This window comes from Staurois parvus, unplaced genomic scaffold (assembly GCF_062004578.1).
Source record: "Staurois parvus isolate SC_StPar_1 unplaced genomic scaffold, SC_StPar_1.0 ptg000315l, whole genome shotgun sequence".
Taxonomy (NCBI): domain Eukaryota; kingdom Metazoa; phylum Chordata; class Amphibia; order Anura; family Ranidae; genus Staurois; species Staurois parvus.
Genome location: NW_028318111.1, coordinates 1,206,151 through 1,229,414, shown reverse-complemented (window position 1 = coordinate 1,229,414; position 23,264 = coordinate 1,206,151). Strand labels below are relative to the sequence as shown.

Below are 23,264 nucleotides of genomic sequence, written 5' to 3'. Positions count from 1 at the left end.
CTTTGTACCAGGATCATAATTTTAGTGTCAGTAGAGTAAGGGCTCTTTCATATGGACGTTCTGATAGGGTCCGCCTGCCCACATTTCTCAGGCGGACCTGTTCGGAACCTCCATTCTCCTCTATGGAGTGGCGAGTATACACAAACATGCGTCTATTTACACCCGCTGACATCCAATCCAATATGACCCACAAAAAAGGGACGGATGGGGATACAATTCCCTTCTGTCCGTTGGATTGGGTCAGATGGAAACGGACTGGCAGCTCATTTTCATCTGACCACCCATTGAGAAGAGCGAACAGCTCTGCGTCCGCTCTGCAGCAGTGGAGCAGACACAGACCTGTCATCCGCTTGCTCAGTGGGGATCAGCGGAGAGATCCCCCACTGAGCAAGAGGATCTGCTAAACAAGTCTGCCCCATGTGAAAGGAACCTAAAATGTATACTGCTTATCCACAGTTTTTTTTAAAATTAAGCCCCCCATTTACATACACTATTGCCTAAAGTATTGGGAACCTCCCCTCAAATCATGTGATTCAGGTGTTCCAATCACCTCCATGGCCACAGGTGTATACAATCAAGTCCCTAGGCATGCAGACTGCTTCTACAAACATTGGTGAAAGAATGGGTCGCTCTCAGGAGCTCAGTGACTCCAAGCGTGGTCCCGTGATAGGTGGCCACCTGTGCAATAAGTCCATCCGTGACATTTCCTGGCTACTAAATATTCCACGTTCAACTGTTAGTGGTATTATAACAAAGTGGAAGCAACTGGGAGCAACAGCCACTCAGCCACTAAGTGGTAGGCCACGTCACATGACAGAGCGGGGTCAGCGCATGCTGAAGCTTTTTTTTCTTTCTTGGATAGCATGAAGAGGGATTAGAACCCCTGTGCTGTCATCAGAACAGGAATAGAGTGGAAATCTGCTGATGGGGACACTAGTTCTGGTGATAACCAGGGATTGCCTCATTTTGTAGGGATTTCCTCTCACTTCTTGTTTTGGCTATGGGACAGGAAGTAAAGGGAAATCTCTCCAGTGCGACACAAATGGTAAAGTCAACACTGACAGGGCCTATAACCCTCCATTACTCCATCCAAAATGAAAAATTTTGCCTTCAGTTCTACTTTAAAGGGGTTGTAAAGGAATTAAAAAAACCCAAACATGTCTATACTTACCTGCTCTGTGCAATAGAATTGCACAGTGTGGCCCGATCCTTCTCCTCCACTCATACTGGTGCCCCCAATAGGAAGACAATTCCCATGGGGGCACTTGTGCAGGCTTGCTCCCTAGCCCTGCTGCTGCATCAATTGACACAGACAGCGGGACTGGGCCCCGGCCTCTGCTCCCTCGTCACTGGAGTTGATTGACAGGAGCATGAGCCAATGGCTCCCTCTGATATCAATCTGCCAAGTGAGGGAGGACAAAGCTAGGAGTGCTGCAGCTCTCATGCACGGTACTGGATAGCAATAGGGCTTAGGTAAGTATAAGGGGGGGTGAGGGGGCGAGTTTGTTACACAGAAGGTTTTTTACCTTGATGCATAGAATGAATTAAAGTGGAGTTCCACCCAAAAGTGGAAGCTCTGCTTTTCTGCTTCCTCTGCCCCTCCGCTGCCGCATTTGGCACCTTTTGGGTGGAGGGTGGAGCAGTGACCTGGTTTTTACAGGTTCGCAGCAAACTGAGCCGGAAGTTTGGCACCCCCCCCAGCCCTCTAGGACACTTTCAAGGTCCCAGACAACTGCAGCCCATTCACAAAGTGCAGCACGCTTTGCACATGTGCAGTGGGGAACCGGCAGTGAAGTCGGAAGGCTTCACTGTGGTTTCCCTTAGTCAAGATGGCAGCACCAGCACCCAGCAGCCAATTGAAGAATCGGCTCAGAGTGAGGACACCGCTGGACGCATGGACAGGTAAGTGCCTTTCTATTAAAAGTCAGCAGTCACAGTATTCGTAGCTGCTGACTTTTACTTTTTTTTTGGGAGGTGGCGGGGGCCGGAACTCCGCTTTAAGATAATAAACATTGAGGCTTTAGAGCCACTTTAAGCAATGACAGTTATTCCCAAATAAACAGGACCAGAGCAGAAATGTAAATACTGTTTTGCTCCATAGGGGTGCACAAGTGTGAGAACTGAAGTGGTTAAAGTCATTTTATTTATTATCAAATTGATATTCTAAGTTTAGGATTTCAGTGCATTTCTTGTCGAGGAAGTAAATCTCCCCAAAATGAAGAAAACGCTCAACCCTAGCAGTTGTCACTGGAACACGTGTCTCCACTGGAAGATATCCCCTCCATTCCTCTTTGAGGATCAACTACACCACACAAGGTTTGGGTATGGTTTGGATTTTTTTCTTGCTGCCCCTTCCCCCCCCCCTCTCTCTACCCCCCCATGCTCTCTGCCCCCCCATGCTCTCTGCCCCCCCCATGCTCTCTGCCCCCATGCTCTCTTGCACCCTGTGCTCTCTGCCCCCCCCCATGCTCTCTGGCCCCCTGTGCTCTCTGCCCCCCCATGCTCTCTGGCCCCCTGTGCTCTCTGCCCCCCCATGCTCTCTGGCCCCCTGTGCTCTCTGCCCCCCCATGCTCTCTGGCCCCCTGTGCTGTCTGCCCCCCCATGCTCTCTGGCCCCCTGTGCTCTCTGCCCCCCCCATGCTCTCTTGCACCCTGTGCTCTCTGCCCCCCCATGCTCTCTGGCCCCCTGTGCTCTCTGCCCCCCCATGCTCTCTGCCCCCCCCCCCCTGCTCTCTGGCCCCCTGTGCTCTCTGCCCCCCATGCTCTCTGGCCCCCTGTGCTCTCTGGCCCCCTGTGCTCTCTCCCCCCCATGCTCTCTGGCCTCCTGTGCTCTCTGCTCCCCCCCATGCTCTCTGGCCCCCTGTGCTCTCTGGCCCCCTGTACTCGCTGCCCCCCCATGCTCTCTGCCCCCCCATGCTCTCAGGCCCCCTGTGCTTTCTTCCTCCTCATGCCCTCCAGCCCCCTGTGTTCTCTGCCTCTGTGCTTCTTGGCCTTTCCCCTGCTCCCCACACTCCCCCCTCCATCCTCCCCTGCAGCTCTGCCGATTTCCCCCTCCCCTCTCCCGTTGGCTGCTGCAGGGTATCTGTCTATTCTTTTTCTGAATGGACAGTCAGTGATCGGTACCAATCACTGATCCTGTCCATTCATAACAAATACATAGTACATAGTGCTTACCAGGGGTGAACTGACCATTTGGAAACTCGGGCACTGCCCGAGGGCCCGGTGTCAGTAGGGGGCCCATGAGATGCCCCTGGTACCTTTTTCATAGGCTTTATTGAGTTTGGGCAAGGACACAGGGACTCCATGATCCCCTTTTGCCTGGGGGCCCCATGAGTTGTCAGTCCGCCCCTGGTGCTTACTATGCTTCAGTTTATGAATGGACAGAAAGCTCTGTACACAGCTATTCCTGTCCATTCATTCTGTACAGCTGAGGATGCAGAGATGGAGATTGAGGGCTGTATCCTCAATCTTTTTTCTCTGTTCCAAAGGTGGAACATCAGAGGTCTGTTTAGACCCCTGATATTTCACCAAAGCCCTTGGGGCTCCTAAAACAAAATTGTAAAAATAATTTATTTAAATATTGTAAAAAAATATTTTTTTAAATGATTAAAATTTTTTTTAAAAACTACTGACACGAGTGGTGGAACTACCAGGGCCACAAAGGTCACACCTGCGACCGACCGGGACCTGGTATTCGGCCACAGGGCTTGTAGGGAATGGCCCCAGCCAGGGGTCAGCTCTTGCACCAGGGCCCTGGAGGCTCTAGTTACACCACTGCCTAGACCCCAAGGGGAATTTAACCCTCTGCTGTGGGGGGGGGGGGGGTGTTCCCTGCAAAGGGTAGATTTTGTCCCAGAATACCAGAGTTCAGCTTTAAGACTTAGCACTTATGATAAGAACTCTTTACTTAATGAAGCCATGCTGTAAAAGCCGAGCACTGCTGATATGTACACAGATTAATCTTGTGTCGGGAAACTGGATATAGCGTGTCACATTCGGGCATATAGAAAGGTGATAGGAAAAGTTGAGACTTCTATGTATAGAATGTATAAAGTACATTAGAGAAAACAGAAAACGAAATACTTGACATAGTTGTCTGCTAGTACCAAACAAACACGCCCGCCCCTTGTCATGACATCACCTATTTTGACAGCATTTGACAGTGGAATGTATCAAATGGACAGAGGCAAAAATGACATACATATATGGAAAAACAGCGTATATCCAGGATATCAATGTACTAAGTTTTAAAGAAGAACTGTAGGGAATATTATAGAATGCACATTATCATTGAAAAGTTTAATTTTTCATTTTCATTTTTTTTTTTTTTACTGCCTTGCTTCTCTATATTTTATGCTGTGTTTCATGTACTGCTTTGTGGATTCTGCATTTGGTGGCTGATTGTACATCCAACAGATTCAGTCAGAAGCCCTGCATTAGAGCCTCATTTACACGAGTGTAGCATGATAACAAAATCACGCTATTTTATATGTGCAACAAACATTTTGTCAGGTTTGCGGTTGCATTCATTGCTGAATTATACAGGGGCGTATTTACCACAAGGAAAACAAGGCATTTGCCTAGGGCTGCATTTTTTGGGGGGCAGAAGGGACAGAAGAAGGGACACATGCAGCATGGGGACCAGGTGGAATCTGAGAGAGGCTGCAGGCTCCTTGATGGTGTATGCAGAGCCCAACTCTTTTCTTCTCAGGGATGTCCGGTGCTGTGAAGGTGAGTGTCTTTCTCTCTCTCCCCGGAAAGGGGGAGTTGTATGTAAGTGGAAGGCTCTCGAGTGGGGGAGAGGCAAGGGTGGTGTTGGTCAATATCAGTATCTTTCCCGGGGGGAAGGGGGTGGTGTTGGGGGTCAGTGTCAGGCTGTCTTTCTGGGGGTACTGCCCTATTGCCTAGGGCAGTACAAAACCAAAAGACACCACTGGAATTATACCCAATGTCATTACAGCCGCCTAGCCTGCCCCCCCCCCCAACCAACATGCACTGTACCTTTTTCCTAATTGATATATATCTGTCACATGACCCAGCTCTTTCCCAGCCTGTCTGCAGGGAAACAGTGGCAGCAGGAGCTTCTAGTCCTCTGCTGCTGGTCACATGTTCAAAAAGGAAAAAAGAAAAAAAGAAGAAGCCTTTGAGATACAGAGTAAAATTAATAAACGGATATCAATAAACTGTTTTACATCATCATAGAAATATATGTTTGAAATCAAATCTTTATTGTTTTTGGCAATAACATGGTGTGGATGGATTTCTGCCAGTCACGCCCCTCCAGCCTGTGTCTTAGAAAAACAGGGAGGTGAAGCTGCCATCAATGAAGATGTAATATCCCACCACCATTGTGTTTAGCTGGTTAGTGAGCATGGAGTAGGAATGGGGGAGTGGCCTGTCATTTTACCACTTTGTATACACCCACATGTGTGACTCTATAGTCACATGAACTGCTCAGATGTGATAGGGAGGAAATGATCTGCATAAAAACTCACTGAAAACTGAGCATGTGCAGTAGCTGCCAACACTGCTCTGCAAAATCCCCAACTGCATTGGGGACATGGACAGAAGAGGAGGATAGAGAACAGCAGGATCAACCAGGTTTTTTGCAGAATACAGAAAATAAATCCCATAGTGACTGAGTAAGTGTGATCAGCATGTGATACAGAATTTATTGATAGGTTTTAATGATGTGCATTTAGTGACACTTTAAGTGAAAAGGTCTGCTCTGCAAATACCCAGGACCAAGCACAAGGCACGTGGTTGTGCCACGGTAGTGCAGGACTCTACAGGTTAAAGCAGGTGGCGGGGAGATGATACAAATCTCCTCACTGTCTGTGAAATACTCTCTGAAGAGCGAACCAAACACTGATTGCTCTTCAGAGACCAAAGCAAGTGTGAATGAGCCCTAATGTTGTATGTATGGAAGCCCATTGAAATTAATGAACTACCCTACTTGTGAAGTGCAACAACACACAAAAACACATACATATGCATAATGCTCAATGTAGCATTACACTAGTGTAAATGGGACCTAAGGACACAGGGTTGCAGTTTCTCAGATCTGTGTTGTTGCAGAAATACTCCATCCTGCCTCTAGAGCAGCAGTCTCCAAACTGCAGCCCGTGGGCCAAATGCGGCCCTTTGCTTGCCTTTATCCAGCCCATGTGGCACCACTCCTCCCACTGACCAAACAGTGGGGCACTATTCCTCCCAATGACACCAACGATGGGGCACGCTTCCTCCCAATGACACCAATGATGTGGCACTATGCCTCCAATACCAATGACACCAATGATGGGGCATTATTCCTTCCAATGACACCAATAATAGGGCACAATTCTTCACAATGACACCAATGATTGGGCATTCTTCCTTCCAATGACACCATGGTGTGGCACTATTCCGTCCAATGACACCAATGATGGGGCATTCTTCCTCCCAATGACATTAATGATGTGGTACTATTCTGTCCAATGACACCAATGAGGGGGCACTATTCCTTCCACTGACACCAATGTTGGGGCACTATTCCTCCCAATGACACCAATGATGGGGCACTATCCCTTCCAATGACACCAATGATGAGGCACTATTCCTCTCACTGACACCAATGATGGGACACTATCCCTTCCAATGACACCAATGATGGGGCACTATTCCTCCCACTGACACCAATGATGGGGTACTATCCCTTCCAATGACACCAATGATAGGGCACTATTCCTTCTTATATCATTATGCCATCTAAGGACACTTATAAATGGGACTACAATTAATCCTTTTTTCCCCCTACTGCCCACTTGCACTTGGACTGCTACATCACTTCCTGTTAGCAGAGTGGATACAGCTCTTGTATAGCTGAGCATTCTGGGATCTGTAGATTTATAGCCAGTACATCCTGTGTTCCTGAGTGCTGATTGGACAAAAACTAGGATCGATTGGGCTCCAACCAGGATCACATCAGGTTGTCTGCATCGGGACTGTCACTATCCAGTCTTCAGTCAGTCATCTCTGCTTGCTGCACCAACATGCTATCAGGTGGTAACTTTGTACTTCTTTGTGAGCAGCCAAGAAGCCTGTGCAAGAGCCCTGTTCCTAGGAGGCTGTGCTATCCATTGGACTGGTGAGCAGACAGATGCCCAACCTCTTTCTGCCATCACTCTAGAGACACTGCATGCAGACACCTTTACTCCTCAGTGCCAAGAGATCTTTGTTTTGACCAGCACCAGAATCTACCATTTTTTTTTCATCGAATTACCATTGCTCAATACTGTTTATGGGCCCCACCATTGCTAGCAGAAGACAACAGCTGCTATCGCATCAGTAACTTTAAACATCTAAGGACAAACGTTGCTATTTCTAGTTAAAGGGACCTCTTCGCATCTAAGCCATTATTGTTCAAATTAAGGTGTCTACACCCATTTATGCCAGAGTATATACACTATATTGCCAAAAGTATTGGGATGCCCGCTTTTACAAGCATATGAACTTTAATGGCCTCCCAGTCTTAGTCCGTAGGGTTCAATATTGAGTTGGCCCCGCCCTTTGCAGCTATAACAGCTTCAACTCTTCTGGGAAGTCTGTCCACAAGCTTTAGGAAGGTTTGACCATTCTTCCAGAAGTGCATTTGTGAGGTCAGGCACTGACCTTTCCTGGCCCCTTCCCCCCTGCTGAGTGCCCCCATAGTAAGCTGTTTGCTCTGGGGGCACTTATGCATGCTCGCTCCTAAGCCACCTCTGTATATCTATGAGATACATAGAGCATGGTGATGCCCTGCCCCCTGCTCTCTACTCACTGGCTGTGATTGACAGCAGTGGGAGCCAATGGCTGCCGCTGTTGTGTCTCAGCCAATGAGGAGTCATAGACCCAGGAAAGCTTCTGCTCTCATGCACATCGTACAGGAGTAGGGAGATGAAGATTTCCGTGACATTTTAAACATGCATTGATGCTGGAAACAAAGGATAGGTCATTTGGATTGAAGTTCCACACCATAAAGTCTGAATACAGGTAAAAAATGGCCATACATACGATTCAGCAGGAATTGGCCAAAATGCAAGTTTTCAGTGGCCCCACTGGTACCACCCAGCTTGAGTAAACTTGATTGAGTAACTGAAGGAGCCAGGACTGCATACTATCAGATTCAGCCACTATTCGGGAACTTAGGCAGCCATGGCTGCTGCAGTCGCTTAAATTCAATATCTGGCAGTGCACACTGCAGTTCATCATAGAAGAAGGACTCTGATCTTGGTTAGCCCAAGGGCTGAACAAAAGCGATCAAACTGAAATGGTGAGCAATATTCCAGTGATAAATTGCTTGTATAGCCAACGCGTTTCAGGACCTATACTTCCCCTTCATCAGGGCTTGGAAAAAGTGAAACAATATAAGTGGACTCATTAATCTATAATTGGATTTTATTTGGATAATTTTGCTCAGCAAATTCATCACCAGCTGGTTCACCCACTCATAGACCTATGAGTCCACAAAGATTGTTTAAAATTTTTCCAAACTCTGTGTTAAATTTGGTGATATCGCTCTCACTCTCCCATACTGGTCACTGGAAGTTTGACATGGCACCTCATGGCAAAGAACTCTGTGGATCTGAAGAAAAGAATTGTTGCTCTACATAAAGATGGCCTAGGCTATAAGAAGATTGCCAAGACCCTGAAACTGAGCTGCAGCATGGTGGCCAAGACCATACAGCGGTTTAATAGGACAGGTTCCATGCAGAACAGATAGATAGATAGATAGATTGATAGATAGATAGATAGATAGATAGATAGATAGATAGATGGAGAGATAGATGGAGAGATAGATAGATAGATAGATAGATAGATAGATAGATAGATAGATAGATAGATAGATAGATAGATATGTACCTCCATTTTAGTCAGTAAGGCTGCCTATCACCTAAAAAGACCAACAGAAAGCCTTTGGAGGTGGAAGGTGTGTGAGCTAAGCTTGACTTTCACAGGAAAAGTCAAGATTTGAGCGTAACTTAAGCTGCTGGTATTTCTGGATATACTAATCAGATTTATGGATTCTTGGAAGGTGACCTCTATACACGAGGTGGTATCAAAAAGTTTCAAGTTAGTTTTTTACAACACAAACAGATGGCAGCACAAGGCTGCTTGCACAGTCACAGGGAGCACCGACCTTCATAAGTCAGTGTGCCAAAAGACATCATCCTGTGTACATCGGGAGCTGTGCAACTGGTGCTAATCTGACCATGTGCATTACCACGTGTGCTATTTCATCACGGGCAGCAAGTTAGTAGAAAGAGAATGTGAAATGCTGCAGGCTCTCTGTGACTGTGCGTGCAGCCTTGTGCTGCCATCTGTTGGAGTGTTGCAAAACTAGTCTTGAAATTTTTTGATACCACCTCATTTATATATATATATATACCTTCCTATTGGTCAGTAGGGATGCCCATCAAACTGAAGGACCAACAGAAAGCCTTAAGAGGTGGCTGAGCTAAGATTGACTTATACAACGAAAGTTAAGATTTGAGCCTAACTTCAGCTTCCGGTATTTCTGGATCTGCTAAAGGAATTTATGAGTTTTCGGAAGAGAATCTCAGTATATATGCCTCCCTATTGATCAGTGAGCCAGTGATCACAGTAAAAACCAATAGAAAGTCGTGGAAGGTCGAAGGTGGCGGAGATAACCTTGACATTTACAGAAAAAGATTTGAGCCTAAGTTTAGCTGCTGACATTGTTGGAGCTACAAATTGAATTTATGGGTTTTCAGAAGGTAATCTCTATTTGTGAGTAAGGCTGGCCATCATACCAATTGACCAATAGAAAGCCCTGGGAGGTGGAAGGTGGCTGAACCAAGTTTTACATTTACAGAAAAAGTCAAGATTTGAGCCCAACTTCTGCTGCAGATACTTTTGGATCTACAAATTGAATTTATGGATTTTCAGAATGTAACCTCTCTCTCTCATATATATATATATATATATATATATATATATATATATATATATATATATATATAAAATTATATTTAGGTGTTTCAGGTACCTGTATAGAGCCATCAATTTACACGGTGCTTTACATATCTATTGTACATTCACGTCAGTCCCTAACCCTCAAGGGGTGTACAATCTAAGGTCCCTAACTCACATTCATACATACACATACTAGGGACAATTTAGACAGGAGCCAATTCAACTACCAGCATGTCTTTGGAGTGTGGGGGGAAACCAGAGTACCTGGAGGGAACCCACGCAGGCACAGGGAGAAAATGCAAACTCTAGGCAGGTGGTGTCATGCTTGGGATTCGAACCGTCAACGCCTGTGGTGCTAGCCACTGTGCTGCCCCTATATGTATATATATATGTACAAAGTAGGTAAATACCTCCTTTTTGGTCAGTAAGGCTGCCTATCACACTAAAGGACCAATAGAAAACCCTTGGAGGTGGAAGGGGCTGAGCTAAGCTTGACTTTTACAGAAAATGTCAAAATTTGAGCCCAACTTCAGCTGCCTGTATTTCTGGATCCATCTCTAGAATTTATGGGTTTTTCGGGAGGCAACCTTTTAGTTTGAATATTCCAGGTTTGTGACCAGATTACTTTACCAAAATATGCCACTCTTATATAATTTTCTGGCACGTCTAATAGGATGAACTGATTTTCCCATTTGCACTTTTTCACACTCACCAGTCGTCCAGCCTCATTGTTATGGAGGTCTATGAGGGTCCTTATGTCACTTTTCCCCTTCTTCCGCTTGGCATCCATGAATTGGCGAGACTTTTCGTAGCCGTATTCAACATCATCTCCGCAGCCCCCCCACTCCCAGGCCGAGCCGTCAGCCCCCGGTCCGATGGCCAGCGGCGGAGGGGGCCCCCAGTTTCGAGTCACCTCACATCCGCACTGCATCAGCTCTCCCATGCTGCAGGCCTGGGTCACGGCATGGATCACTCCGGCAGCGGTGATGGCGTAGACGAACGCCGTCTCCCGGATATCTGCAGGCAACAGATCACAGAAAGTGAAATTAAATTTATAACATGCTGGAGACATTTGGAAATATTCACCTGTCATTCAGTCTAATCATCTCGTAGAAATGATATGTTCTCTACAAGCTCCGAACTAAACGGGAGCAAATTGCTAATTTTCTTGTGTCATGCGATAGCTCCACTCTCTTGGCCGGAGTCCATACGCTTTTGGGTTTTGGTTTTGCCAACTGGAGGCCATTGTGGGCCACGGAGTATAGTAAATGTAACAGGATATAGTACAATCCACTGACTCCCTCATTTCATCTCCCCCCTAATAACACTTTGTTCATTTGGAGAAGACAAAGGCGTCTATCTGAACAGTCAAATGAATATGTTACAGCAATTGATGGAATTTGGAATATCACACCAGAGCTTTATTTACAAGCCAGGGAGCAATGTGTAAATTGCAGCTACAAGTTATGTTGAAAATTAGGATCTTGAAACTGATTGATTGCTAAAACTAAACAAAGACTCGCTGTCCTGTACAACTGAATCCTAACCGACTCTATATAATCAAGTGCAGTTTAGTGTAACTGCTTCCGCCATTTCTTGTATAATGAGTTTTATTACAGCAGAGCTCCAGTCAAATCTCTTCTTTTTTTAGTTTTAGTTGGAACCTCTACCACAGCTTTTCTCAGCCTTTTTAGCACTTCAAGGAACCCTTGAAATAACTTTCTGGGCTTGGGGTACAGCTCACTGTGCATTGGTGTGATGGTCAGTGAGACAAACACCCCTTACATTGGTGGTAAGTGAGGAGAATGCTCTTTACATTGGTGGTCAGCAAGAAGAATGCTCCTTACATTGGTGGTCAGTGGGAAGAATGCTCCTACACTGAAGTCAACAAGAAGAATGCACCATACATTGGAGACAGTGGAATGAATTCTCCTTTCATTGGTGGTCAATGAAGAGAATGGCCTTCATTGGTGGTTAGTGTGAAGAATGCTCCTTACATTGGAGTCAGTGGGAAGAATTCTCCTTGCATTGCTGGTCAATAAAAAGAATGCTCCTTACATTGGTGGTCAATGAGGAGAATGTTCCTTGCATTGGTGGTCAGTGGGAAGAATGCTCCTACACTGAAGTCAACAAGAAGAATGCACCATATATTGGAGTCAGCGGGATGAATTCTCCTTACATTGGTGGTCAATGAAGAGAATGGCCTTAATTGGTGGTCAGTGTGAAGAATGCTCCTTACATTGGGATAAGTGGGAAGAATTCTCCTTGCATTGGTGGTCAATAGGAAGAATGCTTCTTACATTGGTGGTCAATCAGGAGAATGTTCCTTGCATTGGTGGTCAGTGGGAAGAATGATCCTACACTGGGGTCAACAAGAAGAATGCACCATACATTGGAGTCAGCGGGATAAATTCTTTTTACATCAGTGGTCAATGAAGGGAATGGCCTTCATTGGTGGTCAGTAGGAAGAATGCTCCTTACATTGGGGTGAGCAGGAAGAATTCTCCTTGCATTGGTGGTCAATAAGGAGAATGCTCCTTGCATTGGTGGTCAGTGGGAGGAATGCTCCTTGCATTGGCGATCAGTGGGAAGAATGCTCCTTACGTTGGTGGTCATTGGGAAGCATCCTCCTCTACAGATAGCTGAAAAGATCTTTTGTGTGAGTGAAAATGTATCTGAGAGGCATAACTTGCTCCTTGCTCAAGGAACCCCTAGAAACCTGAGGGAAGTCACTAAAGTTCTTTGGAAACCCTGGCTGAAAAAGGCTGCTCTACCAGGTTTTTATGCTGCCTAGGCCCATTGGGGATATTTCCCTGTTTTATCTGCGTTCACAAAGGATGTGATGGGAAATCTTCCCAAATGTTTAGGCTGGTGTCCCACTTGAATCAAACTTTCAGGATATACGAGGGGCGTTCAAGTCAAACCCGATCTTTTGAGTTTATGATAAAAGAACAAATTTCAAGGAGTGGAAACATTTATACACTTATCCCAGCGTTTAAATAATACCTGGAAAGCTTCGACATGAAAGATTTGTCAGTACGCCTGAACCATCCTTGGACAGCCGGCTTCACTTCCTCATCACTATGTTCACCATTCCCACAGAAAGATTTGTCTCTCGTGCGACTTCTCGACAGGTTATGAGTCGATTATCCAGGATCAGGCGTTCCACGCACCGAATGTTCACAGGAATGACTGCTGTAGGCTGGAAACCACCACAGCCGGGATCATCACTGATAGACACACGGCCATCTTTAACATGTTTCCACCATTCAAATGTCTTACTGCGGCAGAAGATCACATCCCCGTACTGTGCTTGAAGTCTTCTGGAGATCTCGGCGAGTCTTCATTCACAAGAAGCTTCATCCCCACACGCTGTTCCATGCACGCACTAACACTGTTGTCTGCCATCTTGATTAGCGGTCTCTGGACTGGCCCGCGACATGTGCGCCGCCTATCAGTAATAGGACACACTTGCCACTTACTACGGCGTGTAGTACCGCCACGCTAGCATCCATTTTTAAACCTGGAAAATGAAAAGTCCCGGTTTGACTTGAACGCCCCTCGTATATAGTGGGGTGATTATAATGCACAGAATACAATATAAAAGCTCGAACCTGTACATTATACGGAATATCACCTCACTCTGTGCACTTATACTTTACATTGTTCCCCTCTGTATACTGTGCTATACATTGTATACTGTATCGTGGTTTGGCTCTACTCTGTATGTTGTACTGTGCATTGTATATATAACATGGTTCGTCTCTCTAGACTGTGCTGAATATTATATACTCTGGACAGCTTCATGGTGTATGGTGTACTGTGCAATATACTTTATAAATCACACTGTATCACTTTGTACGCTGTGCTGTACATTATATAATTCACATTGATCTACTCTTTACACAGTTCTGTATATTATAAACCTTAACCTGACCTCTCTGTACACTGCGCTATACATTATATACCTCACACCTCTCTATTCTGTACATTTTAAAAGTCAGCCTCTCCATTTTGTACACCACTTTGTACATTATACACTGCACTCTATAGACTGTGCTGTACGTATATAATATATTCCACACATCTTCACTCCGTACACTGTGCTTCATATCATATACTCCATACTTCTCCACTCTGTACACTGTGCTGTATGTCATATACTCAACACCTCTCCACTCTGTACACTGTGCTGTATGTCATATACTCCACACCTCTCCACTCTGTACACTGTGCTGTATGTCATATACTCCACACCTCTCCACTCTGTACACTGTGCTTTATATCATATACTCCACACCTCTCCACTCTGTACACTGTGCTGTATGTCATATACTCCACACCTCTCCACTCCGAACACTGTGCTGTATATTATATACTCCACACCTCTCCACTCTGTACACTGTGCTGTATGTCATATACTCCACACCTCTCCACTCTGTACACTGTGCTGTATGTCATATACTCCACACCTCTCCACTCTGTACACTGTGCTGTATATCATATACTCCACACCTCTCCACTCCGAACACTGTGCTGTATATTATATACTCCACACCTCTCCACTCTGTACACTGTGCTGTATATCATATACTCCACACCTCTCCACTCTGTACACTGTGCTTTATATTATATACTCCACACCTCTCCACTCCATACACTGTGCTTTATATCATATACTCCACACCTCTCCACTCTGTACACTGTGCTGTATATTATATACTCCACGCCTCTCCACTCCGAACACTGTGCTATATATTATATACTCCACACCACTCCACTCTGTACACTGTGCTGTATATCATATACTCCACACCTCTCCACTTTGTACACTGTGCTGTATATCATATACTCAACACCTCTTCACTTCATACACTGTGCTGTATATCATATACTCAACACCTCTCTACTCCGTACACTGTGCTGTATATCATACACTCCACACCTCTCCACTCTGCACATTGTGCTGTATATCATATACTCCACACTTCTCCACTCTGTACACTGTGCTGTATATCATATACTCCACACCTCTCCACTCTGTACTCTGTGCTGTATATCATATACTCCGCACCTCTCCACTCCGTACACTGTGCTGTATATTATATACTCCGCACCTCTACAATCCGTACACTGTGCTCTATATCATATACTCCACACCTCTCCACTCCGTACACTGTGCTGTATGTCATATACTCCACACCACTCCACTCTGTACACTGTGCTGTATATCATACACTCCACACCTCTCCACTCTGTACACTGTGCTGTATATCATATACTCCACACCTCTCCACTCCGTACACTGTGCTGTATATCATATACTCCACACCTCTCCACTCTGTACACTGTGCTGTATATCATATACTCCACACCTCTCCACTCTGTACACTGTGCTGTATATCATATACTCCACACCTCTCTACTCTGTACACTGTGCTGTATATCATATACTCCACACCTCTCCACTCCGTACACTGTGCTGTATATCATATACTCCACACCTCTCTACTCTGTACACTGTGCTGTATATCATATACTCCACACCTCTCCACTCCGTACACTGTGCTGTATATCATATACTCCACACTTCTCCATGCACTTTGCTGTGCATAATATTATCCACACCAGTCCCTTTATACACTATGCTGTACATTACACACCACTATTGTACTCTGTGCTGTCATTATATACACAAGGTATGGCCACTTCATTCATCCAATAAATGTATTTTAATGATGCAAGAGTTTTAAGTACCTGCGTTTTACTTGGTATCAGCCTCTTGCAGTCCCTATACAGCACAGCTCAGACTGGGAGAGGAAGGATCGAACCAGGAGCCAATCACATATTCTGCATATTAATAAAAGGAGCATGCTGATTGGAGGATAAAGCAGAGTGAACAGATGACCACATCAATCTTCTGCTGTTCTTTCCCTGTCTAATTAGCAGGTTCAGGTTGGAGAGAGGAAAACACTGTTTCCATTCTACAGTCTATAATTATAACATAGTAAGTGGAGTCATCTGCCAGGTTGATAGGAGGAGAAAGCAGAGTGACAGAGGGAAGAGCTCATCAATCTGCTGCTTCTCCTTCACTGTCCAATCACACGCTGGGGGAGGGACAAAACCTGCACATTACTTACAAGTGGAACTTCTTCCAGAGGGACACCTCACAAAGCACAGTGAGGCTCGTGAGGAAGCCGCAAGGAGTCACAGCGGCCACCCACAGTAAACATGCCGGCGCCGGGGACCCGAAGACCGGCAAAGACCCAGCTCAGTTCAGGACAACTCTGGATCCCTGGACAGGTAAGTGTCCTTTTATTAAAAGGCAGCAGCTACAGTATTTGTACTTTTTTTTTTTTTCTTTCCAGGGTGAAGATCCTCTTTAACTTCAGCAAAGAAAAATCAGGTCTGTGTAAATCTCAGGACTGGAAGGCCAAAAGATCCTGTGGGGATCGTCGGCTTTCTTTACAACTTACCTTTTCTTGGAGCGGGTCCGGTGTCACCCCGTATAGGTTGCATGCTGACGATCCCCGCAGGATGGATGGGATCTGCGGATTGGGGAGCATAATGGATCGGACTCCGATCCATTAGGCTCAATCCACAGATCCGATCCATCCTGCGGGGATCGTTGGCTTTCTTTATAACTTACCTTATCGTGGAGCGGGTCCGGTGTTACCCCATAAAGGTTGCATACTGACGATCCCCGCAGGATGGATCCGATCGTCGGTTTTCTTTACAACTTACCTTTTCTTGGAGCGGGTCCGGTGTTACCCCGTATAGGTTGCATGCTAACGATCCCCGCAGGATGGATCCGATCGTCGGTTTTCTTTACAACTTACCTTTTCTTGGAGCGGGTCCGGTGTTACCCCGTATAGGTTGCATGCTGACGATCCCCGCAGGATGGATGGGATCTGCGGATTGGGGAGCCTAATGGATCAGACTCCAATCCATTATGCTCCATCCACAGATCCGATCCATCCTGCGGGGATCGTCGGAGGGGGTGTCACCAAGTGTTACCGCGCCGGGTGACACCAACCCTAGGGAGGACCCTGTTGACAGGTAAAGCTTTATACGTGTATTTGATGGTTTGCTTGGAGTTATGCTTTAACATATACAGTGGATATAAAAAGTCTACACACCCCTGTTAAAATGTCAAGTTTCTGTGATGTCAAAAAATTAAACAAAGATAAATCATTTCAGAACTTTTTCCATCTTTAATGTGGCCTATAAATTGCTGCTCTTCAGCTGCTGCGTTTTTTTAGAGTCACAAAATGGTCCATTTTTAGTTCAACAGACTTCAAAAGAGGCGCTACAGTAAAGCACACAGTGCATTTTTTATGCGTTTTATGTTTTTTAATCTTCCCAACAACAATAATTTGGCCAAAAAAAAAACCTACAAAATGCATAACGTATCAAAAAGCGCGTTAAAAACGAATCCAAAACGCGTGTGCAAAAAGGCAAAATGCACCGCAAAAACAAATTAAAAGCAAACTGCATAAGTGTGAACCAGGCCTAATGTTACCTCTGTTTTCCTTGTTTCACACCATGATCATGCAAATATCACAGCAAGGTGATCAGAAAGCTGCCTTTTCCAGTTGACGCCTTAGGCAGAAAAACAACTCGAATCACGTTTCTTAGAACATTGAACGTTGTGCCTTTTTACTATCCTACAGCACCCAGCAAACACCTAGGACCAGGGGCGGACTGACCATTCGAGTACTCGGGCACTGCCCGAGGGCCTGGGGTCAGTAGTGGGCCCCATGAAATGCCCCTGGTACCTTTTTATTGGCTTTTTTGGGTGTGCTTTGAGTGTGGGCAAGGACACAGGGACCCCATGATTCCCTATTGCCCGGGGGGCCCCATGAGTTGTCAGTCCGCCCCTGCCTAAGACTGTCCTATGAGGACCTCACGGTGTTCTTTACGGGCCGACCTTGGTGGAGGTGCCGGTGATCAGGGTCTGGACAGCCCTCATCTTCTGGCCCTGTTTGTGTTTCTTGCCTCTGAAAGGTTCTCAGTCTTGCAGGGATCCTTCAGCAGGTGCCCCAGGCAAAGATATAACTCAGGAGTCAGACATATCGCAAGGCGTCAGGGACATTCCACACACATCATGCTCACTTAAGAGACTCACTCTGCGTGTCCATCAAATTCCGTGCTGAAAAGGCGAAAATCCTCTACAGCGTCAGAATGGGTTTACATGAAGGGGAGGTAAAGGGAAAACTGACTTCAGTCTGTGAAATGCAGAATCACAAAAGTGTGCCAAGGGGCCACGGATCGTTCATATAAACCCCAACATTTTTTTTTTATTTCAATGATTTTAACGCAGTTTTTGTATAAAAAGATGTGACAATAACCATAGATGACCAGGGGCGGACTGACCATTTGGAAACTCGGGCACTGCCCGAGGGCCCGGGGTCAGTAGGGGGCCCCTTGAGATACCCCTGGTACCTTTTTCATAGGCTTTTTTGAGTTTGGGCAAGGACACAGGGGCCCCATGATCCCCTATTGCCCGGGGGCCCCATGAGTTGTCAGTCTGCCCCTGTATATGACCCAGTACCAGGGCTTTTGTTCAGTGGGAACTTGGAGGTTCCAGGACCTCCAGTACTGAATGTATGTAAAGGCAAGAGGGGATGGGGTGTGCTGGACAGTCTTTTGTTGCAGGCTGCTGGGAAATCTATTGTTGCAAAGGGATCCGTTGTTGCTGGGGAGGTCTATTGTTTCTGGTGGGGATCTATTGTTACTAGGGGGTCTTATCTTGCTGGGGAGGATCTACTGTTGAGTGAGGGGTCTATTATTGATAGCTTCTAGGGGATCTATTGTTGTGGAGGGATCTATTGTTGGGGGGGTCTATTCTTTCTGATGGGGGTCTATTGTTGCTGGGGGGTCTTATTGTTGCTGGCTGCTGGAAGGTCTATTGATGCTGGCTGTTGGGAGATCTGTTGTAACTGGCAGGGGTCTATTATTGCTGGGGTGTATCTATTGTTACTGAGGGGGGGTATTTTATTGAAGAAGTCGACTGTTGCTGGGAGGATCAGTTGTTGCTGGGAGGAGGGGGGTTCTTTGTTGCTGAGGAGAATCTATTGTTGCTGGGAGGATCTATTGTTGCTGGTTGCAGGGTATCTATTTTACTTTTTTTCTTGATATCATTAACAAATTCTATACAAATTACATAGCACCACAAAATGACACTTAGTTCTATATTTTTTAAAATGGGTATCATTGAGAGGTGGGTTGGGGGTGGAACCTAGGGTCGGTGCTCGGAGGTGGGTAAGGGGTGGAACCTAGGGTCGGTGCTCGGAGGTGGGTAGGGGGTGGAACCTAGGGACGGTGCTCGGAGGTGGGTAGGGGGTGGAACCTAGGGACGGTGCTCGGAGGTGGGTAGGGGTAGAACCTAGGGGCGTGCTCAGAGGTGGGTAGGGGGTGGAACCTAGGGACAGTGCTCAGTGGTGGGTAGAGGGTTGAACCTAGGGACAGTGCTCGGAGGTGGGTAGGGGTGGAACCTAGGGACGGTGCTCGGAGGTGGGTAGGGGTAGAACCTAGAGGCGTGCTCGGAGGTGGGTAGGGGGTGAAACCTAGGGGCGTGCTCGGAGGTGGGTAGGGGGTGGAACCTTGGAATGGTGCTCAGAGGTGGGTAGGGGGTGGAACCTAGGGACGTGCTCGGAGGTGGGTAGGGGTGGAACCTAGGGACGTGCTCGGAGGTGGGTAGGGGGTGGAACCTAGGGACAGTGCTCGGAGGTGGGTAGGTGTGGAACCTAGAGACGGTGCTTGGAGATGGGTAGGGGAGAAACCTAGGGACGGTGCTCAGAGGTGGGTAGGGGTGGAACCTAGGGACGGTGCTCGGAGGTGGGTAGGGGTAGAACCTAGGGGCGTGCTCGGAGGTGGGTAGGGGGTGGAACCTTGGAATGGTGCTCAGAGGTGGGTAGGGGGTGGAACCTAGGGACGTGCTCGGAGGTGGGTAGGGGGTGGAACCTAGGGATGTGCTCGGAGGTGGGTAGGGGGTGGAACCTAGGGACGGTGCTCGGAGGTGGGTAGGTGTGGAACCTAGGGACGGTGCTCGGAGATGGGTAGGGGAGAAACCTAGGGACGGTGCTCAGAGGTGGGTAGGGGGTGGAACCTAGGGACAGTGCTCAGAGGTGGGTAGGGGGTGGAACCTAGGGATGTGCTCGGAGGTGGGTAGTGGGTGGAACCTAGGGACGGTGCTCAGAGGTGGGTAGGGGGCGGAGACAAGGAGTGACATGGAAGGGGAGAGTACCTGCACCTATTCTCTGCCCAGTGCAACCAAAAAGATGCCTAGGAAGCATTGCTAAGGCAATACAGGTTTTGATCAGTTCAATGGAAGCATGATTGTCAGAGGAGAGAACCATGGGAGAACTGAGATTGGCCAGTAGCCCAAGAATAAGAGAAAGGAAAAACAAAGGAGAAAGACCAGTAAGAAGAAGAATGTGCAGTGCCCCATCTTGAAGGAGGAAAGAAGTGGGCCCAGGAGTAAACACAATGCTATGATTTCAAGCACCAGCAATGAATTCAATCCAGGGGTTTCATATATTTTTGAAATGTTGTTGTTTGTCTTTTAGTGTACTGGCTAAATTTTCATAGGTCATTATCCAAGACCCCCTATTTTTGACCATAGGTTAAGAGGTCACTGGGTTCTTCCAGGCAATAGCGATTGTTAGATCCCCATTTATGTAGAGCAACATGTGGAATAGGTGCAGCGCGGTGCACACCATTAATCTCACGGAGGCTCGGAGTGCAGAAAAAGGCGTATTGAAGAACTGGCAGAACAGTCGGCAGGGTGGAACGCCCAACCGGGAACTCACAGTCAATGCAACGAAGGGTCAGAGGTAGAGAGGCCCAAGCCAAAGAGAGTGATTGCCAAGAGAGGTGGAGTGCAGCATGCCTGGTCCAACACAAGAGGAAGCTTGGGGAGGTGTGAGGAAAGGCCCTCTTTTCCTGCTCGTTTGGAACAAATCCCTATCGCTATTGCTGTCCCTGACAGGTATGGGTGCTCTCCCTATACTACCCACTTCACCGAAGCAAGCCAAAACCTGGGGACAGGGAGTTAAATAGATTCTGCTTGACCCAAGATGGCCCCCACGATCACCTGGAGTGTTAGCTGCACATCATTGTTCCGGACTAGCTTTCCCGAGGTCACATCGGAAGACCATGCCTGCGCATTGTGTGTGAGCATGGCTGCTTGCAGTCTCCTTGTGACCTGGTGACAATGCAGGACAGCAAATGGGAGACATGGACAGAGCAATGCCACCCTATAACAGGAATTGCCTGAGCCAGGACCTTCATGGCAGGATCAAAAGGTATTATTTTAATGAGAGCTGCAGATTTAACGATGTTAAAGGGTGAACTATTGCACACGCTCAGAGATCTCTTCTGCCATGAGGACAGTGCCTGGGAACAGAGGAACCCACAATGCTGGGGGCAGAGGACAATGTTAGAGAGAGACTGTTTCCCAGCTTTCCTGCCCATGTGGGCCCCTGCTGAAGTTATGCATCCAGATCTGCATTGCTATGGGACCGCAAGGTTCAGCCTGCTGCAAGGGAGAACATCTACAACCAGGACATCTACTGCTCCATCCTGAGTCATTGTTGCTGTGTTCAGGACCATTGCCTTCACCACCACGAACTGTAAGTGTCACGATGTCCTTGTCATATGTCCCGAGAGAGGGAGGAATCTTTGGGATGGCCTTTGGCCACCATTACTGTCTAAAAGGACTACCCCTTTCTGAGACCCCCAGAGATTTATTCTTTGGAGATTTTTCTATTGGTACAACAAAACAGAGATTTACCAATGGCCAGTGGAAGTAGAATTAGTAGGGACTGTGTTTTATAGTCCTGTGTGTATCTCCCATAGTCAGGGGGCCCTTTACGGCAGGGCCTAGGAGGTCTGAACTTTGCACCTGAAGTAGGTTGTTGGGTACCCACTAGGCCACTTGCACACATGGCCATCTATCAGCAGTGCATCCCTCCCAAGGTTTTAGTGCACCTAGAGGGGGCAGGTGCAGTGTCTAATCTATGGCAGGCTGCAGTTGATCTCTTCACGTTCAGGTCCCCATGCGTTCAGAGATGAATACACGGAATGCAGGACTTCTCTTTGTGTAAGAGAGTGTGATACTGCCTGGTGGGTCAAAGGAGTCCAAATGTAGCACACCCTCTAATATGCCGCTGGTAAACATGATCCCATTCTCCCAGTTAGAGCACTCACAGCCAGGCACACAGCATTTTCTTCATTTTTCCACTGCCTCAGAGGAACAGTCTAGGGGTGTCTTTTTTTTATTGGAACTTAGAACCTGGATGGGATTAGGGGAGCATGGGATACCCCGATAAATGGAAGAGCTGGATAACTTGAGGATTCCTTAGCTATCTTGTCCCACTGAATCTCTGTTGACAGTTACTAGTACTCCTTCCAGAAGTTAAAAGCTACACACAGTCACTGGCTTTCCAGCACTGGGGTCACTTACTCACATAGCCACAGGATCTTTGGTTGCATCTTGCTGATATCCACCAGGCTCTTCTCAGTGAAGGTGATGCAGACTCACACCACCATAGGACAGCTGGACTCCTTTCCACCAACTTCCTTCTGGATCTCTCCAGTTAGCTTCTCCAGACCCAACTTGATTCTAGGGCTTAAGTATGGAAGTAGGCCCCCCAGTTAAGCCTAGATGGGACCTTGGTGTCTTCCTGATGGCTCCTACTGGTATTCTGCCCCAGAGGCAGAGACCCCTACACAGGGGTCTCCTCCAGCAGGACTGGACCCAGGAACTCTGTACCAGCTGCCTCATGTCTCAGAATATTTATGGGATCCCTCACCACCTACTGGGCACGCCTCCCCAAGAATTGGCTGGGGTTCCATAAATATTCAGGCTACATGCTTTGTCCTTCCTCCTACTATATTTCTAGAATCCTTTAGAATACAGGGGAAAGGAATGGGAGCAGCAGACTGTGAGACACTGAGCAGCCCTAGGCAATCAACCCCTGCTCCATTGATTACAGAGGAGCCAACTAAATTTACCTAACAGCCTGCGCTACACTAGGTGGGTGCTACATCAACATCCATGGCTTCTTAGGGGCAAAGCCCTACAGATAGATAGATAGATAGATAGATAGATAGATAGATAGACAGATAGACTATAGATAGATAGATAGATAGATAGATAGATAGATAGATAGATAGACTATAGATAGATAGAAAGATAGATAGATAGATAGATAGATAGATAGACTATAGATAGATAGAAAGATAGATAGATAGATAGATAGATAGGTAGATAGATAGATAGATAGATAGATAGACTATAGATAG

At 46.8% G+C, this 23,264-nt stretch overlaps 1 protein-coding gene across 1 annotated transcript in view; it reads right to left on the bottom strand.

Moving 5' to 3' along the window:
- WNT6 (Wnt family member 6) overlaps positions 1–23,264 on the bottom strand; it is a 197,581-nt gene that overhangs the window by 23,449 nt on the left and 150,868 nt on the right. The window contains exon 3 of the mRNA XM_089683575.1: positions 10,666–10,970. Coding sequence (XP_089539701.1) covers positions 10,666–10,970 — 305 coding nt within the window. The remainder of the gene's footprint in view (positions 1–10,665; positions 10,971–23,264) is intronic.